Raw genomic sequence first — 27,954 nt, forward strand, 5'->3', positions numbered from 1 at the left:
TGCTAATTTATCCGAAGTTAGTTAATGCTAATAAAAGTATCATGAGTTAATTTATGCATGATTTTATTCCTAGTATCATGTTGGTTTGGTTAATTCATGTTGAAGTATCATTAGTTACTGTAATAGTTTGTACAAAAGTAAAATGAGTATAAGTTTATGATAAAATAGCCCGAAGTTTTCATCTAGTTTACTATTATATAACACTGAATCAATATATACCAAAATATCCCGAATTAATGCAGATACTTATTGTTTGCGAAAGTATCCACAATAAATATGTGGGATTTATTGGACGAGTCTAAATCAGACTGCGTCACGTGATCAGTGCCCCCACGTCCTCCTTCATTACTGCAGGACCTAATGTAATTAATATAATTAAAACTGACGTAATCAACAATAAATGAATGGCTCACTATGACCTGACCGTACAGGGGGTTCGCGAGCACGTCTCCCTCGAGATATTTTTTGTTATGAATTATTGAAGCGTTCATCTGTGTTGATTGATTTTGATACAGATGTATTTTACTACCACCATTAAACGTTGATTTTGCGTGACTCAAGCCCAGGACCATGACAGATCTAAGAATTAAATCAAAATTTCCATCATTCACAAGATACTTATTAATAATACATGATGTGTGTAGGTAGCTATAACAAAGAGGAACAGTCTTATACTGAATTTTAAATTTTAATTGTATGACTTACTTGACTTAATCCACTGCGTCCCACGGGGGACATTTTAGGACGACTACATGTAGTGGCTTCCATCTTCTTCTATCTTCTGCAATTAGTTTCGCTTATCCCCAGGTCTTGCCAATTTTATATGACCGAAGCCTGAGACATGTTCATGATCAAGATGCCAAGTCAAACTCTATACCAACATCTTGAAATGTATGCAATAAATATAAAACACCAATTGAAAATCTATACCAGTATCTAGTTCATGGAGATATGTAAGTTTATACTTTTTCTGTGTATCATTTCAACATGATTTTCCCCCCTCATGGATATTTACAACGATTAAATACCTATATATACTTAACATATGAATACAGATAGTCAGGTGTTTCCCGCTGTTTGTTCGCTGTAAGAAATTAACGATTTTTTTAAAGCACGCTCATTAATATCAATAATGATAATACTTTGACATTTAAAATATCAGTCTCTCTATCCCTTTTTTAAAATTTAATTATCAAATATGCACATAATTATAAAAGCGATTCAGCCACAATTCTAAAACACATATTTAAAAAATCTCCTAAAGTAAACAACCGCCGCTGAGCAGAATATCTAATGAAAGAAAACATCTAGGTATTTGTAAAATGTAACTTTGATGGTTATCTTTTATTATTAGAGTATTACTTGAGTGAGACGTTAACCCAAACTACCCCTGACCTTGATGTCTGGGTTTTAATGTATGTGGATGTCATCCTATGTATTGACATATTCCTGGATGTTGATGTCTTCCTGTATATTGAAGTCTACCTTAATGTTGATGTCTACCTGAATGTTGATGTCTTTATGAATGTTGAAATCTTCTCTTTATGTCTTCCTGTATGTTGATGTCTTCCTGTATGTTGATGTCTCCCTGTATGTTGATGTCTCCCTGTATGTTGATTTCTTCCTGTATGTTGATGTCTCCCTGTTTGTTGATGTCTTCCTGTATGTTGATGTCTTCCTGTATGTTGATGTCTCCCTGTATGTTGATGTCTCCCTGTATGTTGATGTCTACCTGTATGTTGATGTCTCCCTGTATGTTGATGTCTCCCTGTATGTTGATGTCTTCCTGTATGTTGATGTCTACCTGTATGTTGATGTCTTCCTGTATGTTGATGTCTTCCTGTATGTTGATGTCTTCCTGTATGTTGATGTCTCCCTGTATGTTGATGTCTCCCTGTATGTTGATGTCTACCTGTATGTTGATGTCTCCCTGTATGTCGATGTCTTCCTGTATGTTGATGTCTTCCTGTATGTTGATGTGTCCCTGTGTGTTGATGTCTTCCTGTATGTTGATGTCTTCCTGTATGTTGATGTCTCCCTGTATATTAATGTCTAAATGTATGTTGATGTCTTCCTGTATGTTGATGTCTTCCTGTATGTTGATGTCTCCCTGTATGTTGATGTCTCCCTGTATGTTGATGTCTACCTGTATGTTGATGTCTACCTGTTTGTTGATGTCTCCCTGTATGTTGATGTCTTCCTGTATGTTGATGTCTACCTGTATGTTGATGTCTACCTGTATGTTGATGTCTCCCTGTATGTTGATGTCTCCCTGTATGTTGATGTCTACCTGTATGTTGATGTCTTCCTGTATGTTGATGTCTTCCTGTTTGTTGATGTCTTCCTGTATGTTGATGTCTCCCTGTTTGTTGATGTCTTCCTGTATGTTGATGTCTTCATGTATGTTGATGTCTACCTGTATGTTGATGTCTTCCTGTATGTTGATGTCTTCCTGTATATTGATGTCTACCTGTATGTTGATGTCTACCTGTATGTTGATGTCTCCCTGTATGTTGATGTCTTCCTGTATGTTGATGTCTACCTGTATGTTGATGTCTACCTGTATATTGATGTCTCCCTGTATGTTGATGTCTTCCTGTTTGTTGATATCTTCCTGTATGTCGATGTCTTCCTGTTTGTTGATGTCTACCTGTATGTTGATGTCTTCCTGTATGTTGATTTCTTCCTGTATGTTGATGTCTCCCTGTATGTTGATGTCTTCCTGTTTGTTGATGTCTCCCTGTATGTTGATGTCTCCCTGTATGTTGATGTCTTCCTGTTTGTTGATGTCTTCCTGTATGTTGATGTCTTCCTGTATGTTGATGTCTCCCTGTATGTTGATGTCTACCTGTATGTTGATGTCTTCCTGTTTGTTGATATCTTCCTGTATGTCGATGTCTTCCTGTATGTTGATGTCTTCCTGTATGTTGATGTGTCCCTGTGTGTTGATGTCTTCCTGTATGTCGATGTCTTCCTGTATGTTGATGTCTTCCTGTATGTTAATGTGTCCCTGTGTGTTGATGTCTTCCTGTATGTTGATGTCTTCGTGTATGTTGATGTCTACCTGTATGTTGATGTCTCCCTGTATGTTGATGTCTACCTGTATGTTGATGTCTACCTGTATGTTGATGTCTCCCTGTTTGTTGATGTCTTCCTGTATGTTGATGTCTCCCTGTATGTTGATGTCTCCCTGTATGTTGATGTCTAACTGTATGTTGATGTCTTCCTGTATGTTGATGTCTCCCTGTGTGTTGATGTTTCCCTGTATGTTGATGTCTTCGTGTATGTTGATGTCTCCCTGTATGTTTATGTCTTCCTGTATGTTGATGTCTTCTTGTATGTTGATGTCTTCCTGTATGTTGATGTCTACCTGTATGTTGATGTCTTCCTGTATGTTGATGTCTCCCTGTGTGTTGATGTCTTCCTGTTTGTTGATGTCTAACTGTATGTTGATGTCTAACTGTATGTTGATGTCTTCCTGTATGTTGATGTCTCCCTGTATGTTGATGTCTCCCTGTATGTTGATGTCTTCCTGTTTGTTGATGTCTTCCTGTATGTTGATGTCTCCCTGTATGTTGATGTCTCCCTGTATGTTGATGTCTTCCTGTATGTTGATATCTAACTGTGTGTTAATGTCTAACTGTATGTTAATGTCTTCCTGTATGTTGATGTCTTCCTGTGTGTTGATGTCTTCCTGTATGTTGATGTCTAACTGTATGTTGATGTCTTCCTGTATGTTGATGTCTCCCTGTGTGTTGATGTTTCCCTGTATGTTGATGTCTACCTGTATGTTGATGTCTTCCTGTATGTTGATGTCTACCTGTATGTTGATGTCTTCCTGTATGTCGATGTCTTCCTGTATGTTGATGTCTTCCTGTATGTTGATGTCTCCCTGTGTGTTGATGTCTTCCTGTTTGCTGATGTCTAACTGTATGTTGATGTCTAACTGTATGTTGATGTCTTCCTGTATGTTGATGTCTCCCTGTATGTTGATGTCTCCCTGTATGTTGATGTCTTCCTGTTTGTTGATGTCTTCCTGTATGTTGATGTCTCCCTGTATGTTGATGTCTCCCTGTATGTTGATGTCTTCCTGTATGTTGATATCTAACTGTGTGTTAATGTCTAACTGTATGTTAATGTCTTCCTGTATGTTGATGTCTTCCCGTGTGTTGATGTCTTCCTGTATGTTGATGTCTAACTGTATGTTGATGTCTTCCTGTATGTTGATGTCTCCCTGTGTGTTGATGTTTCCCTGTATGTTGATGTCTACCTGTATGTTGATGTCTTCCTGTATGTTGATGTCTACCTGTATGTTGATGTCTTCCTGTATGTCGATGTCTTCCTGTATGTTGATGTCTTCGTGTATGTTGATGTCTCCCTGTATGTCTATGTCTTCCTGTATATTGATGTCTTCCTGTATGTTTATGTCTTCCTGTATGTTGATGTCTTCCTGTATGTTGATGTCTTCCTGTATGTTTATGTCTTCCTGTATGTTGATGTCTTCCTGTATGTTGATGTCTTCCTGTATATTGATGTCTACCTGTATGTTGATGTCTACCTGTATGTTGATGTCTCCCTGTATGTTGATGTCTTCCTGTATGTTGATGTCTACCTGTATGTTGATGTCTACCTGTATATTGATGTCTCCCTGTATGTTGATGTCTTCCTGTTTGTTGATATCTTCCTGTATGTCGATGTCTTCCTGTTTGTTGATGTCTACCTGTATGTTGATGTCTTCCTGTATGTTGATTTCTTCCTGTATGTTGATGTCTCCCTGTATGTTGATGTCTTCCTGTTTGTTGATGTCTCCCTGTATGTTGATGTCTCCCTGTATGTTGATGTCTTCCTGTTTGTTGATGTCTTCCTGTATGTTGATGTCTTCCTGTATGTTGATGTCTCCCTGTATGTTGATGTCTACCTGTATGTTGATGTCTTCCTGTTTGTTGATATCTTCCTGTATGTCGATGTCTTCCTGTATGTTGATGTCTTCCTGTATGTTGATGTGTCCCTGTGTGTTGATGTCTTCCTGTATGTCGATGTCTTCCTGTATGTTGATGTCTTCCTGTATGTTAATGTGTCCCTGTGTGTTGATGTCTTCCTGTATGTTGATGTCTTCGTGTATGTTGATGTCTACCTGTATGTTGATGTCTCCCTGTATGTTGATGTCTACCTGTATGTTGATGTCTACCTGTATGTTGATGTCTCCCTGTTTGTTGATGTCTTCCTGTATGTTGATGTCTCCCTGTATGTTGATGTCTCCCTGTATGTTGATGTCTAACTGTATGTTGATGTCTTCCTGTATGTTGATGTCTCCCTGTGTGTTGATGTTTCCCTGTATGTTGATGTCTTCGTGTATGTTGATGTCTCCCTGTATGTTTATGTCTTCCTGTATGTTGATGTCTTCTTGTATGTTGATGTCTTCCTGTATGTTGATGTCTACCTGTATGTTGATGTCTTCCTGTATGTTGATGTCTCCCTGTGTGTTGATGTCTTCCTGTTTGTTGATGTCTAACTGTATGTTGATGTCTAACTGTATGTTGATGTCTTCCTGTATGTTGATGTCTCCCTGTATGTTGATGTCTCCCTGTATGTTGATGTCTTCCTGTTTGTTGATGTCTTCCTGTATGTTGATGTCTCCCTGTATGTTGATGTCTCCCTGTATGTTGATGTCTTCCTGTATGTTGATATCTAACTGTGTGTTAATGTCTAACTGTATGTTAATGTCTTCCTGTATGTTGATGTCTTCCTGTGTGTTGATGTCTTCCTGTATGTTGATGTCTAACTGTATGTTGATGTCTTCCTGTATGTTGATGTCTCCCTGTGTGTTGATGTTTCCCTGTATGTTGATGTCTACCTGTATGTTGATGTCTTCCTGTATGTTGATGTCTACCTGTATGTTGATGTCTTCCTGTATGTCGATGTCTTCCTGTATGTTGATGTCTTCCTGTATGTTGATGTCTCCCTGTGTGTTGATGTCTTCCTGTTTGTTGATGTCTAACTGTATGTTGATGTCTAACTGTATGTTGATGTCTTCCTGTATGTTGATGTCTCCCTGTATGTTGATGTCTCCCTGTATGTTGATGTCTTCCTGTTTGTTGATGTCTTCCTGTATGTTGATGTCTCCCTGTATGTTGATGTCTCCCTGTATGTTGATGTCTTCCTGTATGTTGATATCTAACTGTGTGTTAATGTCTAACTGTATGTTAATGTCTTCCTGTATGTTGATGTCTTCCTGTGTGTTGATGTCTTCCTGTATGTTGATGTCTAACTGTATGTTGATGTCTTCCTGTATGTTGATGTCTCCCTGTGTGTTGATGTTTCCCTGTATGTTGATGTCTACCTGTATGTTGATGTCTTCCTGTATGTTGATGTCTACCTGTATGTTGATGTCTTCCTGTATGTCGATGTCTTCCTGTATGTTGATGTCTTCGTGTATGTTGATGTCTCCCTGTATGTCTATGTCTTCCTGTATATTGATGTCTTCCTGTATGTTTATGTCTTCCTGTATGTTGATGTCTTCCTGTATGTTGATGTCTTCCTGTATGTTTATGTCTTCCTGTATGTTGATGTCTCCCTGTATGTTGATGTCTTCCTGTATGTTGATGTCTCCCTGTATGTTGATTTCTTCCTGTATGTTGATGTCTCCCTGTATGTCTATGTCTTCCTGTATATTGATGTCTTCCTGTATGTTTATGTCTTCCTGTATGTTGATGTCTTCCTGTATGTTGATGTCTTCCTGTATGTTTATGTCTTCCTGTATGTTGATGTCTCCCTGTATGTTGATGTCTTCCTGTATGTTGATGTCTCCCTGTATGTTGATGTCTCCCTGTATGTTGATGTCTTCCTGTATGTTGATGTCTCCCTGTATGTTGATTTCTTCCTGTATGTTGATGTCTTCCTGTATGTTAATGTCTACCTGTATGTTGATGTCTCCCTGTATGTTGATGTCTCCCTGTATGTTGATGTCTTCCTGTATGTTGATGTCTTCCTGTATGTTGATGTCTACCTGTATGTTGATGTCTTCCTGTATGTTGATGTCTAACTGTATGTTAATGTCTTCCTTATGTTGATTTCTCCCTGTATATTAATGTCTAAATGTATGTTAATGTCTTCCTGTATGTTTATGTCTTCCTGTATGTTGATTTCTCCCTGTATATAAATGTCTAAATGTATGTTAATGTCTTCCTGTATGTTGATGTCTTCCTGTGTGTTGATGTCTCCCTGTATGTTGAAGTCTTCCTGTATGTTGATTTCTTCCTGTATGTTGATGTCTCCCTGTATGTCTATGTCTTCCTGTATGTTGATGTCTTCCAGTATGTTGATGTCTCCCTGTATGTCTATGTCTTCCTGTATATTGATGTCTTCCTGTATGTTTATGTCTCCCTGTATGTCTATGTCTTCCTGTATATTGATGTCTTCCTGTTTGTTGATGTCTTCCTGTATGTTTATGTCTCCCTGTATGTCTATGTCTTCCTGTATATTGATGTCTTCCTGTTTGTTGATGTCTTCCTGTATGTTAATGTCTTCCTGTATGTCGATGTCTTCCTGTATATTGAAGTCTTTCTGCATGTTGATGTCTTCCTGTATGTTAATGTCTTCCTGTATGTCGATGTCTTCCTGTATATTGAAGTCTTTCTGCATGTTGATGTCTCCCTGTTTGTTAATGTCTTCGTGTATGTTGATGTCTTCCTGTATGTTGATGTCTTCCTGTATATTGATGTCTTCCTGTATGTGGATATCTTATTGTATATTGATGTCTGGGTTTTACTGTGTATGTTGATGTATTCCTGTGCCGGTATCTATGTGGAGGTTTTGTCTTTCTATGTTTAGTTGTTTTTAATTTATTTTTAATATGTATCTCTATGTGCCTTTTTGTTTGTTTTTTCTAAGTTAGGGCTGTATTGTGTCTATTATACATATTTTAGGGAATATCTGTCTGTCTTTCTTAGTTTATTTCTCAGACTGGCATTTTCTGTTCTCCCTTTCAGTTTGAAATTGCGTTGTCTGTCTTTATTGTGCATTTCTGTAATATGTATTTACGCTTTTCATTCAATTGAAATTCAACAAATAAATATCAAACTGACTTGCTATTCTAAACTTTCTCTACGGAGAGTTGCACCCATTGCTAAATATTCGGACCAGTTCATGATTTCTTCATCGCAGGAAAACTACTCCCATTATTTCCACGTCCATTGTCTATCATATGCGATTAGCTCATGCTTTTTTTGCGAACATTCTAATAGCTTGCTATTTCCTCTATTTTCGCGTCCATCTAGCTTAATTTGTAATGTATATATGACAGTAACCATAGGATGAATTGTATTATATAATGGTCATTGTCTTAATTTAACCTTGACCTTTACTTCCTATTCCTAAAATATATTTAAGACATCTGTTTATTTCACTTTATTTATATTGGTTGTATTGCATCATAGTCTGCAAAACAAAAAGGACAACACGATCTTCCAAACGCTATTTTTATGAACGTGAAATGAGAGCAGCTGTCGCCAACCTATTACAGGATTAGACCGGGGTCAATATCCAACTAGAGGGCGGCGTGTGTAGTCAAATGTATCAATAGTACTAGGGAAATATATAGAATACCAGTAACAGAGAAACATTTAGAGAAGTACTTAGCCGCATTATATTTGCACTTTAAAAAAGTTAACTTTTTTCTGCTTAATAGTTGTTAGAAGTTTATGGAGAAATTAGTCAAATGTGACATGTTTTAATGAACGACTTTACTAAAATCAGCATACCTTAAAACTACTAGAGTACACAACTGTAAGTACGCATTGAATCATTTTTATTTAAAGATGTGGTCTGAAAACTGCAACGATGTGTGCATACAAATTGAATAAATTGCAGTTATGAGACCACATTTAAAAAAAATTATTCAATGCTTAAATATAAACATTATAAATAGCTATTTATTGACATGTCTAGAATTTACGATTTTTTATTATAATATTTATAAATAAATTACGCTACTATTTATTGAATCAGGATTTACACGTGGTTATAGATTGAGTTATCCATGTCAGATGTTATCATTCTGTTTCATCAATGTACCATATTATACATTTGTCCTCCAAGAACAGTTGAATATACACGTACATCAAACGTTTGTGCAACCATTTCATTTCTATCGTTGTGTATAACTTATGTGTATTTACACGGACGCTATATTGCATATAGGAACTAAGTAATGAGTTTGATATTAATGACCGGTGCTCTCTTCACGACATTTGGTCTCCTTGAGTGGAATGGTCCATATTTTAAACCCATGCTTGGTGTCTAAACTTTGACGTAGCAAGCATTGTTGGGTTGTGTATTGAGGAATTATGTGGACTCTGTTGTGTTGCTGTATTAAATGTGTATTGGCGCTAAGTACACCCTGTCCTGTCCTTATTCACGCCATTGTTTGGCCGGGACAGCCCCCTCTGAACTATCGCTGTAACGGAGAGGTTCCAGTGAGTTAATTAGCCGAGTTAAATATCCCCGAATCCTGGATCAGACACAGCGGACCGTCTCTGTAAGGGGGTCCCCACAATAGACGTTTAATTACTCAGCCTTCACCTCTTACTTTAAACCTCTGATCGACAGCAAGTTCTTTACGATCACTAAAGCGTGCTAGTGGATTCAGCCATTGATCTACGTTATTACATGAGTGTCGTGTACACACTGCAGTCCTGGGAGCCTGGTCAAGGCTAGTACAACTAGTGTACAACTAGTACAACTAGTACATCGTACGTAGTGTGGACGGAGGCTGTCAGTGAGTGTCAGTGGCTGTCATTGTCCAACATTGTGTCAGTATCTGACAGCGTGTCAGTGAACCTACTGTCAGTGTCTCAAGGATCTGTGCAGCTGTTTCGTGGGATTCCCCTTTTCTGTGGTTGACCAGGAGTCTAATTGAGGGGGCGTCTAGGATCCCGTCCCCGCGTGACCTGGACAAGTTTACACCCCACCAACCCTACACATCGTGGGGGATCGTTGTGATTATTCTGTGTTTTTATTCATTTGTTCGACATATTAGCGACGATGAACTCTGAGGACAATACCTGATGGCGGATTAGTGGTAATCCTAAATATATTTTAATCCACTTCCTTTTACTAAAATATTTATATTACATTCATTCTAATACATCGTAAATAAACGTAAGCCTATTCAGTATGATAGAAGTAATTCAAAATTTAATGACATAATACGAAAATGATCTGGAGTGAAGATCAATGTAGAATAAAGCTTAATAGATGTCCTGAATGCTGCACTAAGTATTCAGGTATCAGCCACGGAGTCAGGCAGAAACTAGGTATATCACTAATTTCTAACAATAGAAACGGGAATTCACTATATTTATAACTATATATTCTAAAACACTAGAACCGGGGATGTACTAGTATATAACAAATATATAACACCAGAATCGGGGATGTACTAGTATAATAAAAACATGAAGTCAATTCGTTTCAAATATCTACAATGTCGGATTCTTTAAAAAGGATCATTTGCTGCTATATAATTTTGCAGTCATCTATCATTACAGTTTTTTCTATGCCCTGTTTGTCTGTTTGTGTGTCCCTCTGTCTGTCTGTCTGTCTGTCTGTCTGTCAATCAGTCAGTCAGTGGAATTCACACCTTACACATGTGAAAGCAAGGGTGGCGCTAACTTTGGCCTTATTACAAATAGCACAGCTGTGTACAATCCATTTAAAGGAAAGAAATTTTTTTATTTACACGTGGCTGAGCTTTCTTTATGAGAAATATTTTTCTCGCTGCTATGAATTAGGGCAGAAGGTGCCGATGTCATCTTCTGAGGCACGTCTTTCACAAACAGTTATTCATATGAATTGCACTTTAATTTCTGTATAAATTTGGAAATAACAAAACGATAAAAATATTGGAATAAAGGTCCACGAAAAAAATGACCCTGCTTAAAAACATGTTTCCTTTTTCGTTGAAAATACCATGTGGGCATACCGGCTTTACGAAGGGGGCGCTTTGTGGGAGGGCGCATGGTAATAAATAATCCTGCTCGTAGGGCATTTCTATTTCCAAAATAGACTTCTATAATTGTTTCAAATATCGTGCGCTAATAAGAAAGGTTGGTTTAGAAATTTATTGGTCAAATCCTACTTCAATGCCGCCCCTATGTATATTTTTTCACTACTGAACCATATTCTCTAACGATACATTAGTTTGAGTGTTACTTTACCCTTTCCCTATTATTAGCCCCCTTCATATTTCAGATTTTGATTTCTGTGATTTTTAAATAAAAGATTGAGATGCTTAGAATAAAGAAATAATCTATATATTCAACTCAGAAAGCTTTTAAAAAACCTATATATTCACCTTGTACAGATTTTTTAAATGCGGATTAGATAATTGTTCTATGACTATTGTTGGGTTTTAATTTGTAGATAATCTGCATCGTATAGGATTGATTAGATGTTTTAAATTGATGAACTTTAAAGATATTGATAAGACATGAATGGGATAAGAACAATAGCATCAAATGTATAGCACCATTATATATATATCAATAGAAAAAAAAGGATTATCCCCCGATTAAAGGGAGGCCACTATGATATAAAAGGAGATCACGGCAGTTAATAATGCCATTGTGTGCCCAGACCCTCGTAATGCGTTGTTTCCGTGACGTAGTTCATTCTCCGCGCTATGAGTGACCTCTATCTGCAATCAAATCTCTACAAGTCGAGTCTCTCTTGTGCTGGGACAAAGATAATCAGATGATGCCTGATACCGAGTAAATCTGATGTGTCAACTCAAGAACAGAATCGGTTGACTCCGCCGTTTACCGGTACACGATTTGACACCGAGTCTGGATCCTCGGAATCCACCGATTGACACCAATTCTGGATCAACCAGGTACCATGTCCGGCCCCACTCTCTCTCTCTCTCTCTTTCTCTAATATCAGGGTTGGGGTTAACCCGTCGCCCAGACATCATGTCTGGACACTACAAGTTTGACATCACATGTAGACTAGACGGGTCTGATATCTGGACAAGGTTTACCAAGTCAAACACTGAATGCCGAAATCCACTGTAGTCCACTATAGACTAATGTAGTCCACTGTAGACTACTGTAGTCCATTGCAGTACATTGTAGTCCATTGTATACTATTGTAGTCCATTGTAGTCCACTGTTGTCCACTGTAGTCCAAAGTTCCAAGTGTTCACCCATTATTATGCTTTTACGTTTTGAAATAAACACATTTATTTGTCTTGTCGTCGGTTTGACTGATTTTCAACTAACGTTCAAGTAGTTAAGAGCGATATTAATTGACCATGACCTCTGGTTGCGACCAACCAATTTGACCTTTGCTAAATATCACGAATACCCGGTAAGAGCTTTCCGACTGTTTTAGTTTGCCGTTTCACTTAAAGAAGAGATCAATATATTAAAATAGCGTTTCATTTGGATTGCTTAATATTTAAAACAATGTCGATGACAAAATAAAAAGCAAATGTAAAGTAAGTATAACCTGTCAAAGAAACAAACGAGGCACCAATATTCCCAAGTCTCTAACTGTTTCCTCAATTAATATCAATCAGGAACGTAGATCATATCTGATATATGATATCTCTGTATCATCTCTCTATCATATTGTTCATTTTTAGTGTTTTTCTTTAAAAACTATAACTAAAGACTAATACATGTATATATCAATCACAAAAAGTTGCCAATCATATTGAGCGTGCGCAGAAAAATATCGCTTAAAATGTTTTAACGTTCCGTTACGGGTGATTGATTTCAGTCGGCATCGTCTATTTTGTCGTTTATTTTGACGAGAAGACATATCAATTACAGAATGGTGAAAATTTCGGATTATTGTATTTCGTAGTTTATAAATTATTTGATGCATTAGGCTGAACACCTACAACTTTTTTAAAGTGTATACCAGTTCGGGACCCTGTTGACAGTTAGACAACAAGTCTATTTTCCAGTGCGAAGTCTGTCTTACATTTTTATTCTAACAAAATAATCAACACCTACTAGTGAGAACTAATGATGTACATGGATAACTTATGAACGGAAGGTTAGCTACGGGACTGTTTCTCAGAACAGTCCTGTACTGTTCACAGACACGAAGTACTGCCTAATTTCAGACAGTCCTGTACTGTCCACAGACACGAAGTATACTAGTACTGGCCGAATTTCTGAACAGTCCTTTACGTTATAAAGATTCCTGGCGCTGGCAGTATTTCCCTTTGACTTCACTCTTAAGGTGGCTCACTATACCGTGAAATATTTTCTCAAATCAGCAGAAAATTATTTGATTATGATAGATATCATAAAGGATAGAAGTATTTAAGTCTAATAGGCAAAACATGTGCAATTTTGGATGAAAAATTACATTTTCAAAAATTTAATTCAGTTAACATGAACAAAAGCTCCAGGCGGATCCATGATCTGTGGTTTAGAAGCTCAATACTTTAGCCACTGAGCTACGACGATATACAACCAAATTGAACGATATAAACAGTTTAACAAAACATTTGAATCGCCATCTTATGACGTAGTTTCTCAAAAAGTATAAGTGTAGGTGTAGTGAGGTACCTTAAGCTTTCCAAAGATCCGAGGTTCTGCATGACCTTATTTTCGGACAGTCCTGTACTGTTCTCAGCTGTTTTTTTTCGGTCAGCACCAATCATCGTCTGATCTTGTATATACATACAATGTTCCGAGACCCGCTAATTGTTTCGGTTAATGAACTTTGTCCGAACTAAATTTCAAAGGAAACATTAACAAAGTCGGACAAACACTCGCAGTCAGAGGGTAAACATCGCAGAAGTAGAAACAAGTGTACAAATGTTTGCTCGTTCTGTGCTCGCACTGCTCTGTAAACTATACAGGGGGTGGGTGGGTGGAGGTACACTATATAGGGGGTAGGTGGGTGGAGGTACACGGTGTAGGGGGTGGGTGGGTGGAGGTACACTATATAGGGGGTGGGTGGGTGGACGTACACGGTGTAGGGGGTGGGTGGGTGGAGGGTGTGTTATTTGCACCAGTGACCTTAGATACTCTCAGAGCTTATGGTCATGACTGCAGTGAAATACTAATTTCTACTTCAATGGGATAAAATTATGATCATATTAAGTAAGCCAGTATTGATTCAGAAGCTAATGGAGAGCGATGTCACGTGACCCAGACAGGGGAGACCTCATCCGTCATGGCCGTGTATTGGACTTCCTGTCGCGGCTTTTAAGGCCGCCTACCGCCGGCTGTCAGGGCCGACATTTCTATTCAGCTGACGGTAGACATATGTCAGGACAGCCCGCCACGATCCGTCATTCACGTCCGCCATTACGCGGCGGCTACCTTCGATTTTTGGATCATGGTTGTCACCCCTTGTCTGGAAATTGATTTTTTGACTGATGGACGGGGAAAAGACAGAGGATTTAAGGGATACAGCCGTCAGCCGTCTGCAAAGCTTAATGAGATTTACTTCATGAAGTTGTTAAAATTATTGAAATATAATTGCAACGAAATTGGTTGCGTAATAATTCATAGGAGACCATAGACCGTGAAGCGAAACACCAGACATAACTCAGAACAATGAATGAAACCCTGACTTTGAAATTAAAGTTTAAACTTTTGGGAATTGTGATTTCCGTTTCAAAATCCAAGACTGTCACAATATAGTCCTTGTATGTATGTGTACCCAATTAATGCCCGGGTTAACACCAAAACATTAAATAAATCAATTTTCATGTTTCATGTTTGTATTGGAGCGTGTCACTCTCTTAAAAGATACAAAACAGTAAGTTTTCACTAAGATTTCATGCATTTTTTAAGAATTTCAGATATTTATAGCTTAAAAACACATTGAAATATTTTCAAATAATCTACCATTAATGTGTAAAAGTAGTAGGTATTTTTTATCTATGAGCCACATGGCTCCTTCGGTCAATACAGAGAGAATCGCACGACCACATCCACCAGTATTACCTGCACAACAACTATCTATTTCCTCATTGAGGCTGTCCGTGACGTTTCCGTCACTTACTACAACATACAGAGGAGAGATGGTCGTGATTAGATCCCACCATACTTATAACTAATTAATACAACCATCATTTCTTAACGCCTACCTCTCACATAATGTACTCTCTCTCTCTCTCTCTCTCTCTCTCTCTCTCTCTCTCTCTCTCTCTCTCGTTCTCTCAGCTTCATACCGATTGTTATAATCCGCTGTTTATATTTTGACACACCAGTCACTACCGTATCACATGGACTCGGTACCTTTGTGTTAGATGAGCCGCACTGAAGCCCTGTATCGGGCGACTATTGGCGTGTCACTATAACAATTGTTTTCATTATGTGCTCGGAGTTTTAACAGAGAGGATGTATTTTTTTGGTTCCAGAGCCTGAATGATTGATGAACACATCGACATTCCGGGATTTGCGGGTTCTGGTGAATCGTTGTCCTGTAGGACTCTGATATATCTTTGTCCATCGCGGTCTGACATGTAGCGCCACCGCATGGAGGCAGGGGACGAAACACAGAGGGCGCTGCTAAACCACAGCACCACCGCTCCCTCGCGGCTCAATGAGGAACCACCCACAAACAACAACCATCTGTCCCGCTCCCCAAGCAAGCGGTATGACGCACCCCCGGGGAACAGGACAGAGGGGTCGGGCTCGGCGTGGATGGAGTTCAAACCGGTCATTAACCAGATGGACAAGATCCTGGAGAACAAGTACCGCGTCCGGAACAAGACCCAGATGACGCTCACTGTGCAGGGCAAGGTCTACAACTTCCTGGAGCGACCCACGGGCTGGAAGTGCTTCATCTACCACTTCACAGTGTGAGTACATCATTTACTCCTTTACAGTATAAATGTTTAATTTAACACTTTACAGTATAATTTAAGTGTTTTATCTACCACTTTACAGTATAAGTGTTTTATCTACCACTATACAGTATAAGTGTTTTATCTACCATTTTACAATGAAAGTAATTCTATTTATCTACCACAATAACATGTAGGTGCTTAACTTAGCAAGTTACAGTGAAAATGATTTGTCATCTTCTTCTCCATACTATTAAGTAGTGTTAGTGATATGTTTATCTCAGTGTTTCTGATATATATGTACATGTACCTTCTATATGTTCTTCAGTGATAGTTTTACCATATGTATTCATATAAGAAGAATATATGTGCTCATCTGACTCAACCAGTAATCAACTTTTATCCAAGTCATCAAACAAACTTAAGATTAGATGAAACCCGGTTTTATTTTGATAGGTTGAAATTGTTGTTATATATACTTCTTGAATCAGTATTTTATCAAAATGTAAATTTTTAATGAAGAAAATATCACATAATAAAATTTGGTTGATTTAATTTGGGATGAAACTACATGTATCTCCATGATAAAAAACTGTGTGTAAAAATTAGTGATTTATAACAATGGCGAAATTAAACACCATCTGGATTGTATAGTAATACTTGTATTTCATTTAAAAAAGACCCCAGTGACATTACAATATAAATACTGTCCTGCCTTTTTCCGGTATTTATTATCAATCTGCTGTTTGCATCCATTGGAAAGATGTTTTGTTTTATACACGATGCCATGCAAATAAATCTTTAGATAACGTCATGTTAAAAATATAATGGACCGAGACAAAAAAATTCAGTCTTCATAACGGGACCCCACCCCTACCCCAACTCTCGTGCCGATTTATCAGTAGATAAAATACGCTGTCCTTTATCCCTCTTCTCACGCTGTAGACTTTTAAGGATTTTTTAGTCCAATGAAGCGCAGTGCATCGGTTCAATATACATTAAGTAGTTCTCAGAACAGAATCAATAATTAAGGTTACACCTGTTACAAAAAAACTTCGTCCTTCTTCTGTGTAAATATTCACCGTCTATTTAACGATTAGGGGAGAAGCACACTAGAAAAACAAAATGACAAAAATGATAAATAAATGAGGCTGTCGAAATGTCAACCCAGCGGATGGAACATGATACAGAGTATGCAGGGAGGATCCCGGTCCTCTGATGGTCGTCTCCATAGCTTATTTATTTATATTCAGTGTATATTCCCCCTCATGTTTGCTATGGCAATATGCAACGTTCAATTTTCTGTAAACACACTTAGTCTTAGTTTTGAATATATTTAATAAGGAATGAATTCAATATTTATTAGTTTTATACGATATAAATTGGTTTGGAACAGTTTACGCTTTATAAACCGCGAAGCGATTTGTAAAAAAGCATAAACTGTTCCCCGCCATTTTATATCGTATAAAACTAAAACATTGAATTCACTGCTTATGATTTAATTTTTTTGCTATTAATTATAGATAACATCAAACCATTAACAATTCAAACGTAACGTCAGGCGGATCGATACGTTTTTGACGTTAGTCTAACTATGATGTGGGCAACATTTTTTATACGATATAAAATAATTTTTTGAAGACATTGAATCAGAAAGCGCGATTTTTGTTAGATATAATGACTCGTTCAAACTTACATAACCAATTTCAAATGTACTTATGAAAAATAATCGTTAAATCATATCTTTTCGTTAATAAAGGAGATTTTCTCCGTAAAGTTTCTGGCACTATAATTTTTAGTAGCGAGCTAGATACATGTTTATTTGACTGTTCCGTGTTTGTTTCATATCTCTGACTAAGAGCGTACATATAATGGCTTTAAAGTGACGAGACACAAATACTTCATACAAATAAACATCATTATTATAGAAAATATCAGCATTGAATTCTTATTTTTGGATGTCGTAGGTCCTATAACACACGAAGGCTGTGCAGACAAATTATCATACCGTACTCAACATGTCTGCCTAGCCTTGGTTTGTTATAGGACCTACGACATCGACAAATAAGCATTTACTGGTAAAATATATCACAATGCACATTTGACATCAATGGAAGGAGAATAACTTAACTGAAGCTCTTGTTTTTCGTTTATAGTTAAGTATCGAAATTATAACCCAATACACATCCTAATAAAAAAAATAAATAAAAAATAAACCGTCGCAACCGTAAAAAAATATTCCAATTAGCCCCCCCCCCCTCTCCTTGAACCCACAGAATGTAGTTCTCTGTGTCTGGTTAATTGGATGTTGATCATGTTTTTTTGTGGGGACAGCAACTTATTCTACTATATCGCAGAATCCTCTAAAGCTACGCTGTATAGGTATACAAGATTACATTGTTATTTGACGTGAACACATTCAGAATCCTATTGCTTGTTGTTCTAACACAGGGGTCAGGGGTTAAGTAGCGTCACAACATGGCGTCACGTCAGAGCAATCATCAGATATTGTATCGATACATGTATTAACAGATCGACTCTGAGATGGACACATATTTCTGGCAAACCGCACAACTGTTTTTTAATCTGTTTTTTTAATCTACTGTAATCCATGGAAACCGGAGACATATTCAGTGTGTTTTTTTGTACGCACCTTTATGTTTCTGCTTAATAATAAGAATTAAGCCGTTTGATTTATTTCCTGAATAAACGTTTTTGGGGTCTTTTTAGAATCAGCGTATAAAATGCCTGATATAAAACGTCTTATATAAAACACCTGATATAAAACGTCTGATATGCGCACAAGTCTCGAACATTGAACTCTTCTTACTTCTTTTCTCTTTTTGTCTGTTGAAATAAGATATAGATACGGATTTTAAATCTTTAATGAATTTTCAAAACTGACGCAACGCGCCTTCTCTGGTTCCCTTTGTTCGCGCGGTAAAACACGCTGAATAAATGATAACCGGGCGCTATAATACCTGCTCATTATCCACATGCTCCAACGACCAGATACTTATCATTGTTTATAGGCAATAGATGAATTGTAACAAAGAATGAAGGAAGTCCTTTTGTACCCAGCGGTTTATTTCCTGATATTTGTTTCCAAATGTTGCAAACTAAACACACGGGCCTTTTGTGTATCTTATAAGTCAGATTTCCCTTTAAAATAACTACATAGTAACTGTCACATGCAGTTTGACCGCGCAAAACAAGTTAATATAAATTTATCAAAGAACATAGAGCAATTGTAGATTGCAATCAAACTCTGTTTTCTAATTAGAAACTTTCATTAAATCAAGTACACAACACGACCATTTCAAATATGAATTTTAGATCTGACAATTTATGAATATAAATGATTTATGTTAATCAACCTCCGGTCTGCATACTAAACTTTTGATATGCAGGGTAGTGTGGATGTTTTTAAAACATTTATAATTTTCAATTAATTTTCATATATTTGGAAAGGAATGTATTGTGTACATGACTTTTAACTAATAGGAGGGGGGGGGGGGGTTGGGGTTGGGGTTGTGGTGGTGGGAGGGGTCATGTCCTCAAGCACCTGGCTGAATACTTCAGAATCTGTCTAAGTTGTTTGTTTGATATTCCAGATTTAACCTTATAGCTATCCAGCATGACTTGTAAGTTTGTGCGTTTAGTTTTCCAGATTGATGATGGTGCTGATCTGTCTCATCTTTAGTGTTTACTATTCCAGATTCATGATGGTGCTGATCTGTCTCATCTTCAGTGTTTATTGCTCCAGATTCATGATGGTGCTGATCTGTCTCATTTTTAGTGTTAACTATTCCAGATTGATGATGGTGCTGATCTGTCTCATCTTTAGTGTTAACTATTCCAGATTCATGATGGTGCTGATCTGTCTAATCTTTAGTGTTTACTATTCCAGATTCATGATGATGCTGATCTGTCTCATCTTTAGTGTTTACTATTCCAGATTCATGATGATGCTGATCTGTCTCATTTTTAGTGTTTACTATTCCAGATTGATGATGATGCTGATCTGTCTCATCTCTAGTGTTTACTATTCCAGATTCATGATAATGCTAATCTTTCTCATCTCTAGTGTTTACTATTCCAGATTCATGATGGTGCTGATCTGTCTCATCTTCAGTGTGCTGTCAACCATTGACCAGTACACCGAGTTTGCCAACGAAACACTCTTCTACATGGTGAGAACAAAGACTTGTGCAATGAATAGTTATTACTTTTTAGAATATATAAAAATGAATTCAATACAAACAGTGTATTATCCAATGTAATAGAGATGGCATAGGCTTCGGTAAATATTAAGGGTTCGTGAATCAATTGAAATATTGGCAGCCTCGTCGCCGTACATTATCTCAAGTACTTCAGTATTTACAAGTACCCCCTGTAATGCTAGTGAGATACCTGGTATGAATGGGGGAGGTCGGTTAAATAAATGTAACAACGTCCGTCTGTCTGTCCGATCTCTATTTAAGGGCCCACTTGTTTAGTTTGAGGAGGAACTTTAAACGACATCATTGAATGGTAAAGTTACATTTGACCAGATACTTTACAAAGTTTTAAGATCGTTTAAAAAAGTCAATTAAAATTTACAAGGAAATCGCAAAATTTAACTTTATTTTAATCACGTTTAGAAATGCGTTATATTAAACAAATTGTTATTAATATTAAAATAATATATTTTGCGATTTAAGTCAGTTAAAAAAATATACACATGCAGGAACTATTTCCGTAATTTAAGAAACGTATTTTAAAGTATCGAGTACTCTTGAATGTTTAAAGCTGAAAGTTGTTAAATACAGTATCATAAAAATCTACTTGAGCGTTTGTCTATTTTAGTTGTGTCAAAGGTCTTGCTATTGTTAAGATTATATAAAAACCCCACTTAAGCAATGGATACGTAATGTTCTAACTGTATTAAATTGCACGTGGTATTGTGTTAGCGGGATTTTTTAACTGACGTTAATTGATAACGGTTCAGTGACGTTTTTCCCGCTGTTTGTAGGAGATAGTCCTGGTGGTGTTTTTCGGTCTGGAGTACGTGGTCCGTCTCTGGGCCGCGGGCTGTAGGAGTAAGTACATGGGACTGGCGGGACGCGTCAGATTCGCCCGGAAGCCCATCTCCGTCATTGGTAAGTACCGGAACAGGAAGTAGATCAAGACATACAGGAAGCTTATTACGTATATTGTAAAACATGACCACCTGACTTGTAATGCTTTTTAAAGATATATTTATAAAGATGAATGTAATGTCATATTATCTTTGGCAAAGGCAAAAAATATAGTTTGTTAAATATACATGTAGTGTTGTTAAGAGGGCTGGGTGGCTGTGGCCACATTTTGGACTACATTAATCTTTTTTAAAAGAAGAGCTTTCTATAAAGATATAACAAAACATTCAAATTTCAAAGCATAAATATTTATGGAAGTTTTCTTTAATAAATATTACTTTATAGCAAATATAATCATATCTAAAAAATTATGGTAGAATAAACAACCCAGTCTCCCTTAGATTTTAATAGAATTGAATTATAAAATCCGAGCTTGCTATAAACCCCATGACATCAGACTTGTTTTCCTGACAGATTTCCTGGTGGTCACGGCGTCCATTGTTGTCTTGTCTGTCGGTTCTAATGGACAAGTGTTCGCAACGTCCGCCATCAGGTAAATAACTCACATGCAAAAGTTTCACCACTGAGAAATAAACATTACATATACAAAGTCTGTCATCAAATATGAAAAGACATTATTTTCCTTAATCCGTTATATGAATCCATATACAATGTAAATCTATATATCTATCCATACCTTTCAAAGAAAAAATGAAGGAAAACGGACAAATAATGTGCATTTTCAAGCCTTGATTAATCATATATTTTAAAACAAAATTACAAAAATTTTAAAAGTAAAATGAATATTCATTTTACCGTGAGACAAAAGTCGAAAAACTAATACGAAATACCAAAACAAACCTCTATTTGACAATGGACTGTTTTATTCTACCAATGACTAACCGTTTCATATCATCATCCTGAACCTTACTTTATTTCAGAGGTGTCCGGTTTCTACAAATACTGCGTATGTTACACGTAGACAGACAGGGTGGAACGTGGCGACTGTTGGGTTCTGTTGTCTACATTCATAGACAGGTTAGTATATATTGTCAGTTGTCCACGTACATAGACATGTAAGTATACACTGTCAGGTGTCTATGTACATAGACAGGTATGTAAATATGTAAATATTTTTAGTAGTCTTCGTACAGGTAAGTCAATACTTAGAGTTATATTAATACGAGAATTTTAAAATATTTCATATGTTCCGTTTCAAATAAACCATGACATTAACAGATATGTATTCGAAGTCGATACAAATTTAGAAAGGACAAAAAATCTGTTACACAATATATAACAATAATAAAGGATGAATGATAAAAACTACAATAAAGTATTACAAATAATAATAAAGATAGCAATACAACTGAATCCATTTTACAATGAATAACAACTTCGTCACCTGGGATATTAACAGGAACTCATCACGACGCTGTACATAGGGTTCCTGGGACTCATCTTCTCTTCCTATTTTGTCTATTTGGCGGAAAAAGAGAACGGGTCCACAGATTTTACAAGCTATGCAGATGCGCTCTGGTGGGGCGTGGTAAGATTATATCACTTGATAATTTTTATTCAAACAAAGCATTGTATAACTTAAAACAATAACAAAAGATGAATTGTATAAGTTAAACCGTTTTATATTTAATGTAGTTCTTATGTAGCATCACTGTATACCAGTTACAATAAATGTAGACCACATAAATAGTTATTATTTAAATTGAAAGCCTATGTACCAAAATACTGCGGAAAGGGAGTTTAACTTGATAATCGACATGCATATTGTCATGTTGTAAATTTTGAATTTACCAGGTGGCAGTAAATACAAAATTTACATCATGACAAGTTGTTATGTAGTAAATTTTGTATTTACTGCCACCCAGTAAATTTAAAATTTACAACATGACAATATTATCAGATAGAATTATATCTAAATACAAAATTACATTGTTTAAATAAATTTTGAAACAAAAAAAAGAGATATATTGAAACAAGTAACTTCAGTATTGTGAAAATCAGGATTTTCTGTAAAGTAAAGATTTGAGTAATTTGACTTCATATCTACATAACTGTCCCGTGACAATGATATTGATTTAATTTATAACTGTTCACTTATTACTGTACAATTATTCTGTACAATTATTACTGTATAGTACTGCACCTATGATTTTTATATAACAGTGACAACAATTTGACAATCATGGGATTTTTTATTTGATTTATTAATGGGTTTATTTTCTGAATTCCAGATCACCGTGACAACGATAGGGTACGGGGACACAGTGCCCCAGACCTGGATGGGGAGGATCGTCGCTTCCTGCTTCTCCGTCTTCGCCATATCCTTCTTCGCTCTTCCTGCAGTGAGTTCACAATCCTTATCTGATCTCTTAGTTAGGTAGTACTTGCTAAAAAAAATTAAATGCATATAATTAGTGTATATTATTGTTTTTGCACTCAGATTTCAGGGATAGGAATAACTTTGTTAGTAGTACTAACTTGATTTTAATCATCGACTTTTACAGGATACGTAACATGTTGGAATGCTATTGAAATTGTTATTTACAGGTAATTTCATTAAATGATATATATATATATATACATAATTGTATTATCTGTTGCTAAACTGTTAATGTCTTTATTTTTCTTTAGGGTATTCTGGGATCAGGGTTTGCTTTAAAAGTTCAACAAAAACAACGACAGAAACACTTTAATCGACAAATCCCCACCGCAGCATCTCTCATACAGGTAACACTAATTTATCCATATTACTAGAAAAACGTTTATTGAACTGCTTTTCATTAATTATAAAATCAACACTTACTCTAAAATAAAATAAATGTTTCTGTAAACATGAACATAATATTTATTTAATATAAAATTATTGGAAAATATACAGTCTGTAAGCAGATTTCTGTTTTAACATGTTGATACTAAGTTTTGAATAATTTTCAAAATCCTAAATTGTTCAAATTTGTACGAGCTTTAACAACGAAATGTTTTAAAGTTGGTGTCCGTCCTTTATTGTGCTGAAGTTAAATAACGATTTAAATTAAATATTTACAGTGGTGTCTATGTCTAGTTTACTGTACTATTTTATCATTTCAGTGTCTGTGGCGATGTCACGCCGCCGAACCGCCATTTAAGTCGTCAGCGACATGGAAGGTTCACATAGAGGAGAAACGACATTTCGATAAACACCATCCCGGGTTTTCAAAATTGATGAATCATTCCATGAGTAAATTAAACAGTAAGCAGAACCCGAATTCCATGTCGAGATTCACACAAAAATCTAGTCTACTGAAGAAGAGACGCGGGTTTTCCCGATCAGCGAGTATATCGGATCGTCAGGGAAGTTGTCAATCGATCCCAGAATGTCCAGAGAAAACAAGCCCGGATCAGATCTGTGAGTTCAAAGTAGACTTAACTTATTAACGTAGATTGTCATTTTCACGTCGTGCCAAAATCTGGGAGTTTTTTTTCTTGAACAGTGTCGTCTCTTCTATACTACTATATTAAAATAATAGACTCGAATTTTTTATCTTTAATACCGAGAAATCGGAAGAATACTGTCTTTTGTTTTATATATTTTAAACATAATTGGTACCTGCAGATTACCAATTTGTTTTTATTTTTTCTCAGTTAACCTTCGCTAATTAATAATCAACGAAATTTCCTCAAAAATTCCCGGAAATCACTTGGATTTTTCGGATTTTACAATCCTGCGCTTGCGCAATACATTCACGCTAACGGGATCTTTAGTTTACGTTTCCACAATATCACATCTGCATGAATAAACTCAGAAATGATAATACATATACGGGTAAATTTTCATTGGACTTTTGCTATATATTCTGTTCATATATATTAATGATTTCTTATGAGAGAAAGTATAAAATAACAAATATACATTTCAAGTACATGTATCTACTTAATTACTTTTGTCTTCGTGATGACAAAAATATTTGATTACATGCGAAAACGTTACATCATATTTGTTAGAGTGAAGATAGAATATGTTTTATCGTAAAAATGAATAATGTCCTACGGACCCAGTTTTACAAAGAGAATACGTGAACGTTGGTGAAAAGGTGTTGAATTCTTCCATTCTGTGGATTAAATTTTTTAGATAAAAGGTATTTGCAGTCTGAAAAAGGTTTGTTGTGATGAATTTGACTGTTATTTTCAAGGCAACTTCATTAACTTTCTCCATAATCGTTCCGGAGCGATTCTGCAATTTTCTGCTACATTACGGGTATAACGGATGCATTCTAACTGTGGGGAGTGCCTTTCCCGAGACACAGTTAGATTTACCAAACTAAGGAAAGTGTAGTGAAATTAATACCATTATTGTAGGCTTATAGCTTTGTTATGCAAATTTCAATAATAAACTGTGTCGATGTACCTATTCGTAAGTGTCCGATATGCAATGTCAACCCGTGCACGCACGGGTCAAAGTCTAGTAATCATAAGTAAAATTCAGAAACACTTATATTTTTTTTATATATATAGCTGACGAGAACAACTCCCAATCCATGGAAATGGCAGAGTTCTCTATAGATGGTCAAGAAGAGGAATCTGTTTCAAAACCTCAGGAGTATGTTCTAATTTGTTGTGCATTGTAAGATTATCTTAACAGTATAATGATTTGATATACAATACCTTCAACCATACGGTACATGGAAATGATAGTTTGTCTTATAGTTATATTTGGCAGTTTAAAAACCACTGAATGTATATATGATGTATTTAGAGTTTTAGTGTTTTTTCCCAATGTTTCCGACTTCATTTGCATCATAGAAAACAAATAATGTAAATCCATGAAAAATATTTTAATCTATTTTTAAAAAAAAATATAATATTCTGTATGTAAATCTATGATTTGACGTTTTAATCTATTTGTAGATTAACAGAACAACACAAAATTATGATACGAGTCATCAGGAGAATAAAATTCTTTGTAGCCAGACGGCGATTTCAGGTAAAAAGACAAAGTAGGAGAGATAACTGTGATCTAACAATTGAGACCCATTTTTAAAAGCGCTTTAAATTTTGTTTTAGTCATTCAAACAATATTTGGCATTTGCACATAAAATACCCTCTAACTATTGATTTGAACTGATATAAAAAGATAAAATTATATAGATCACCCCTTTGTTTACAGATCATTATATTTAGGCTGTAAAATGCAACCAAACAAGTTAAAATTTGAAATGATTTAACTTTTCACTAGATTAAATTTGATATAGTTTAACATGTAACTTGAATCGTTAAACTACAGTAACTCTTCTTTTTCCAAGTCCATGATTTAACAATGACTTTACACTGCAACACAATGTTTCAGTTATTGTGATTTTTTTGTATGTTAAGTTGGCCAGGAAACCTTATGACGTCAGGGATGTTATCGAGCAGTATTCTCAGGGACATTTAAACATGATGGTGCGGATCAAGGAACTCCAGAGAAGGTTTGTTATGTTGATAAAATTGACTTTATATTTTTATATGTAGTATTTTACATTAATACAATATGACAAATGGTGGTTTTTCAAATTAATTAGATTAAATATGATTGTATGGAATCATTTTATGTCTTGATAAACTTATTTCTTTGATAGTTAAACACAAACTGATCTGTGGGGACCAAATATGTTTGAGTTAAATTATATTTTTCGTATCTAAATTGATGCAAAACCAAAGGTAAACCAAGGTCGACTTATACCATGATTTTAAAACGAAAACTCATTTGAACATATTTCATTGTAACAAATTGTTAGAGAGAGATTGGGCACAACTTATGAAAACGTATTCGCTCTCCCTACACACACCACAACACATTTAAGAATGTCTCACAATTTATGATGTTTTAAGAATAATTTTCATATTGAATTGTACAATATAAACCTGTTTACAACCATTCAACAAATAAGATAAAGATATGAAGACTATACTTTTGAATTAAGGATTTTCTAGTGCTTACTTATATCCCAGCACATTTTCTTATTCAAATGATAAAATTATAGAACACATTTTGTATGTTTACAATTTAAGACTTTTTAAGACTACAATGAAAATTAAAACGCAGGGGGATCAAATAACTGACTCCGTAATAAATTATATACATTTGAATTATATATATATATATATATATATATATATATATATATATATATATATATATATATATATATATATATATATATTTGAAATTTAAATAAATTTTAATAATTCGTCAGTATCTACTCATTTTCGAGCGTTGGTTTTCTTTTTTGTTTAGACTTGACACCACACTAGGGAAACCACTCCACGTTTTAACAAGAGACAAAGAGAGAACAACTGTGTTCTCTAAGCTCGCCAGTATGGAGAACCAGATGCGAGACCTTGACATGAAAATGGACCAGATTCTGGTGCTTCTTCACACACAACACCAAGAAACTCGTAATCAGCACCAGTGACTGTGATAGACACGTCCAATAATGACAACGAAGTGAGAAATCTAATTAACATTGTTGGTCAAAGAAAAAGAAGTCTTACATGCTAAAGGACACATTAATGAAGTCATTGTTGGAGTGATTGACCAGCAATTAAGTTAATAATTGACCTAATTTTGCTGTCTGTGCGAGTAGAGATTGACGAAAACTATATAATGGATAAAAGAACGAGATTCGCATCAGTAACCAAACAGTAGTTAATTGAAAACGACAGTTTGAATTTGATCACAACAAAAACATACAACTGTGAAAATACACTTTTGATATTCAAAGTGATTTAGCAATGATACTTTGAATATTGTTACTCACTGTATCTTATTGTAATTGTTGTTTATAAAGTGGTTATTCAAACATAATGTGTGGGCGTATTAATTTGTCTATTAAATAATATTAAAGATATCATTAATCTATTTAACAGATACAGAGAAACTTCTCAATACTGGCACCCCTGTAAACCAGGACCCCTTAAATATCGTCCGAATTAAAAAGTCCCGGCCAGCACCCTCTATTTCTGGCATCCTCTAAA

At 35.8% G+C, this 27,954-nt stretch overlaps 2 protein-coding genes across 3 annotated transcripts; one reads left to right on the forward strand and one right to left on the reverse strand.

Moving 5' to 3' along the window:
- Positions 1-1,519: 1,519 nt before the first annotated feature.
- LOC136271941 (homeobox-like protein HDP1) lies at positions 1,520-14,331 on the reverse strand. The gene is made up of 15 exons (XM_066072538.1): positions 14,243-14,331; positions 9,842-9,947; positions 7,044-7,725; positions 6,917-7,002; positions 6,341-6,736; positions 5,855-6,070; positions 5,441-5,584; positions 4,919-5,152; positions 4,271-4,792; positions 3,785-4,000; positions 3,371-3,514; positions 2,849-3,082; positions 2,417-2,722; positions 1,913-2,236; positions 1,520-1,678 (listed from the first exon to the last, which is right to left on the reverse strand). The coding sequence occupies exons 1-15, from the start codon at positions 14,329-14,331 to the stop codon at positions 1,520-1,522; spliced, it is 3,858 nt and encodes a 1,285-aa protein (XP_065928610.1).
- Positions 9,352-27,657, forward strand: LOC105334644 (potassium voltage-gated channel subfamily KQT member 1). 2 transcript variants are annotated; one of them, XM_034476438.2, is made up of 14 exons: positions 9,352-10,078; positions 15,392-15,835; positions 19,923-20,013; positions 20,835-20,961; positions 21,415-21,493; positions 21,882-21,978; positions 22,361-22,489; positions 23,193-23,303; positions 23,593-23,688; positions 24,049-24,346; positions 25,453-25,537; positions 25,846-25,921; positions 26,311-26,405; positions 27,215-27,657. In XM_034476438.2, the coding sequence occupies exons 2-14, from the start codon at positions 15,510-15,512 to the stop codon at positions 27,390-27,392; spliced, it is 1,788 nt and encodes a 595-aa protein (XP_034332329.2). In that variant the 5' UTR covers positions 9,352-10,078; positions 15,392-15,509; the 3' UTR covers positions 27,393-27,657. The 2 variants fall into 2 exon arrangements, with proteins under 2 accessions (XP_034332329.2, XP_065927349.1); XM_066071277.1 differs by lacking the exon at positions 9,352-10,078 and adding an exon at positions 11,729-11,890.
- The last annotated feature ends 297 nt before the right edge of the window (positions 27,658-27,954 follow it).

The sequence above is a fragment of the Magallana gigas genome, chromosome 9 (assembly GCF_963853765.1).
Source record: "Magallana gigas chromosome 9, xbMagGiga1.1, whole genome shotgun sequence".
In the NCBI taxonomy this organism is placed as follows: domain Eukaryota; kingdom Metazoa; phylum Mollusca; class Bivalvia; order Ostreida; family Ostreidae; genus Magallana; species Magallana gigas.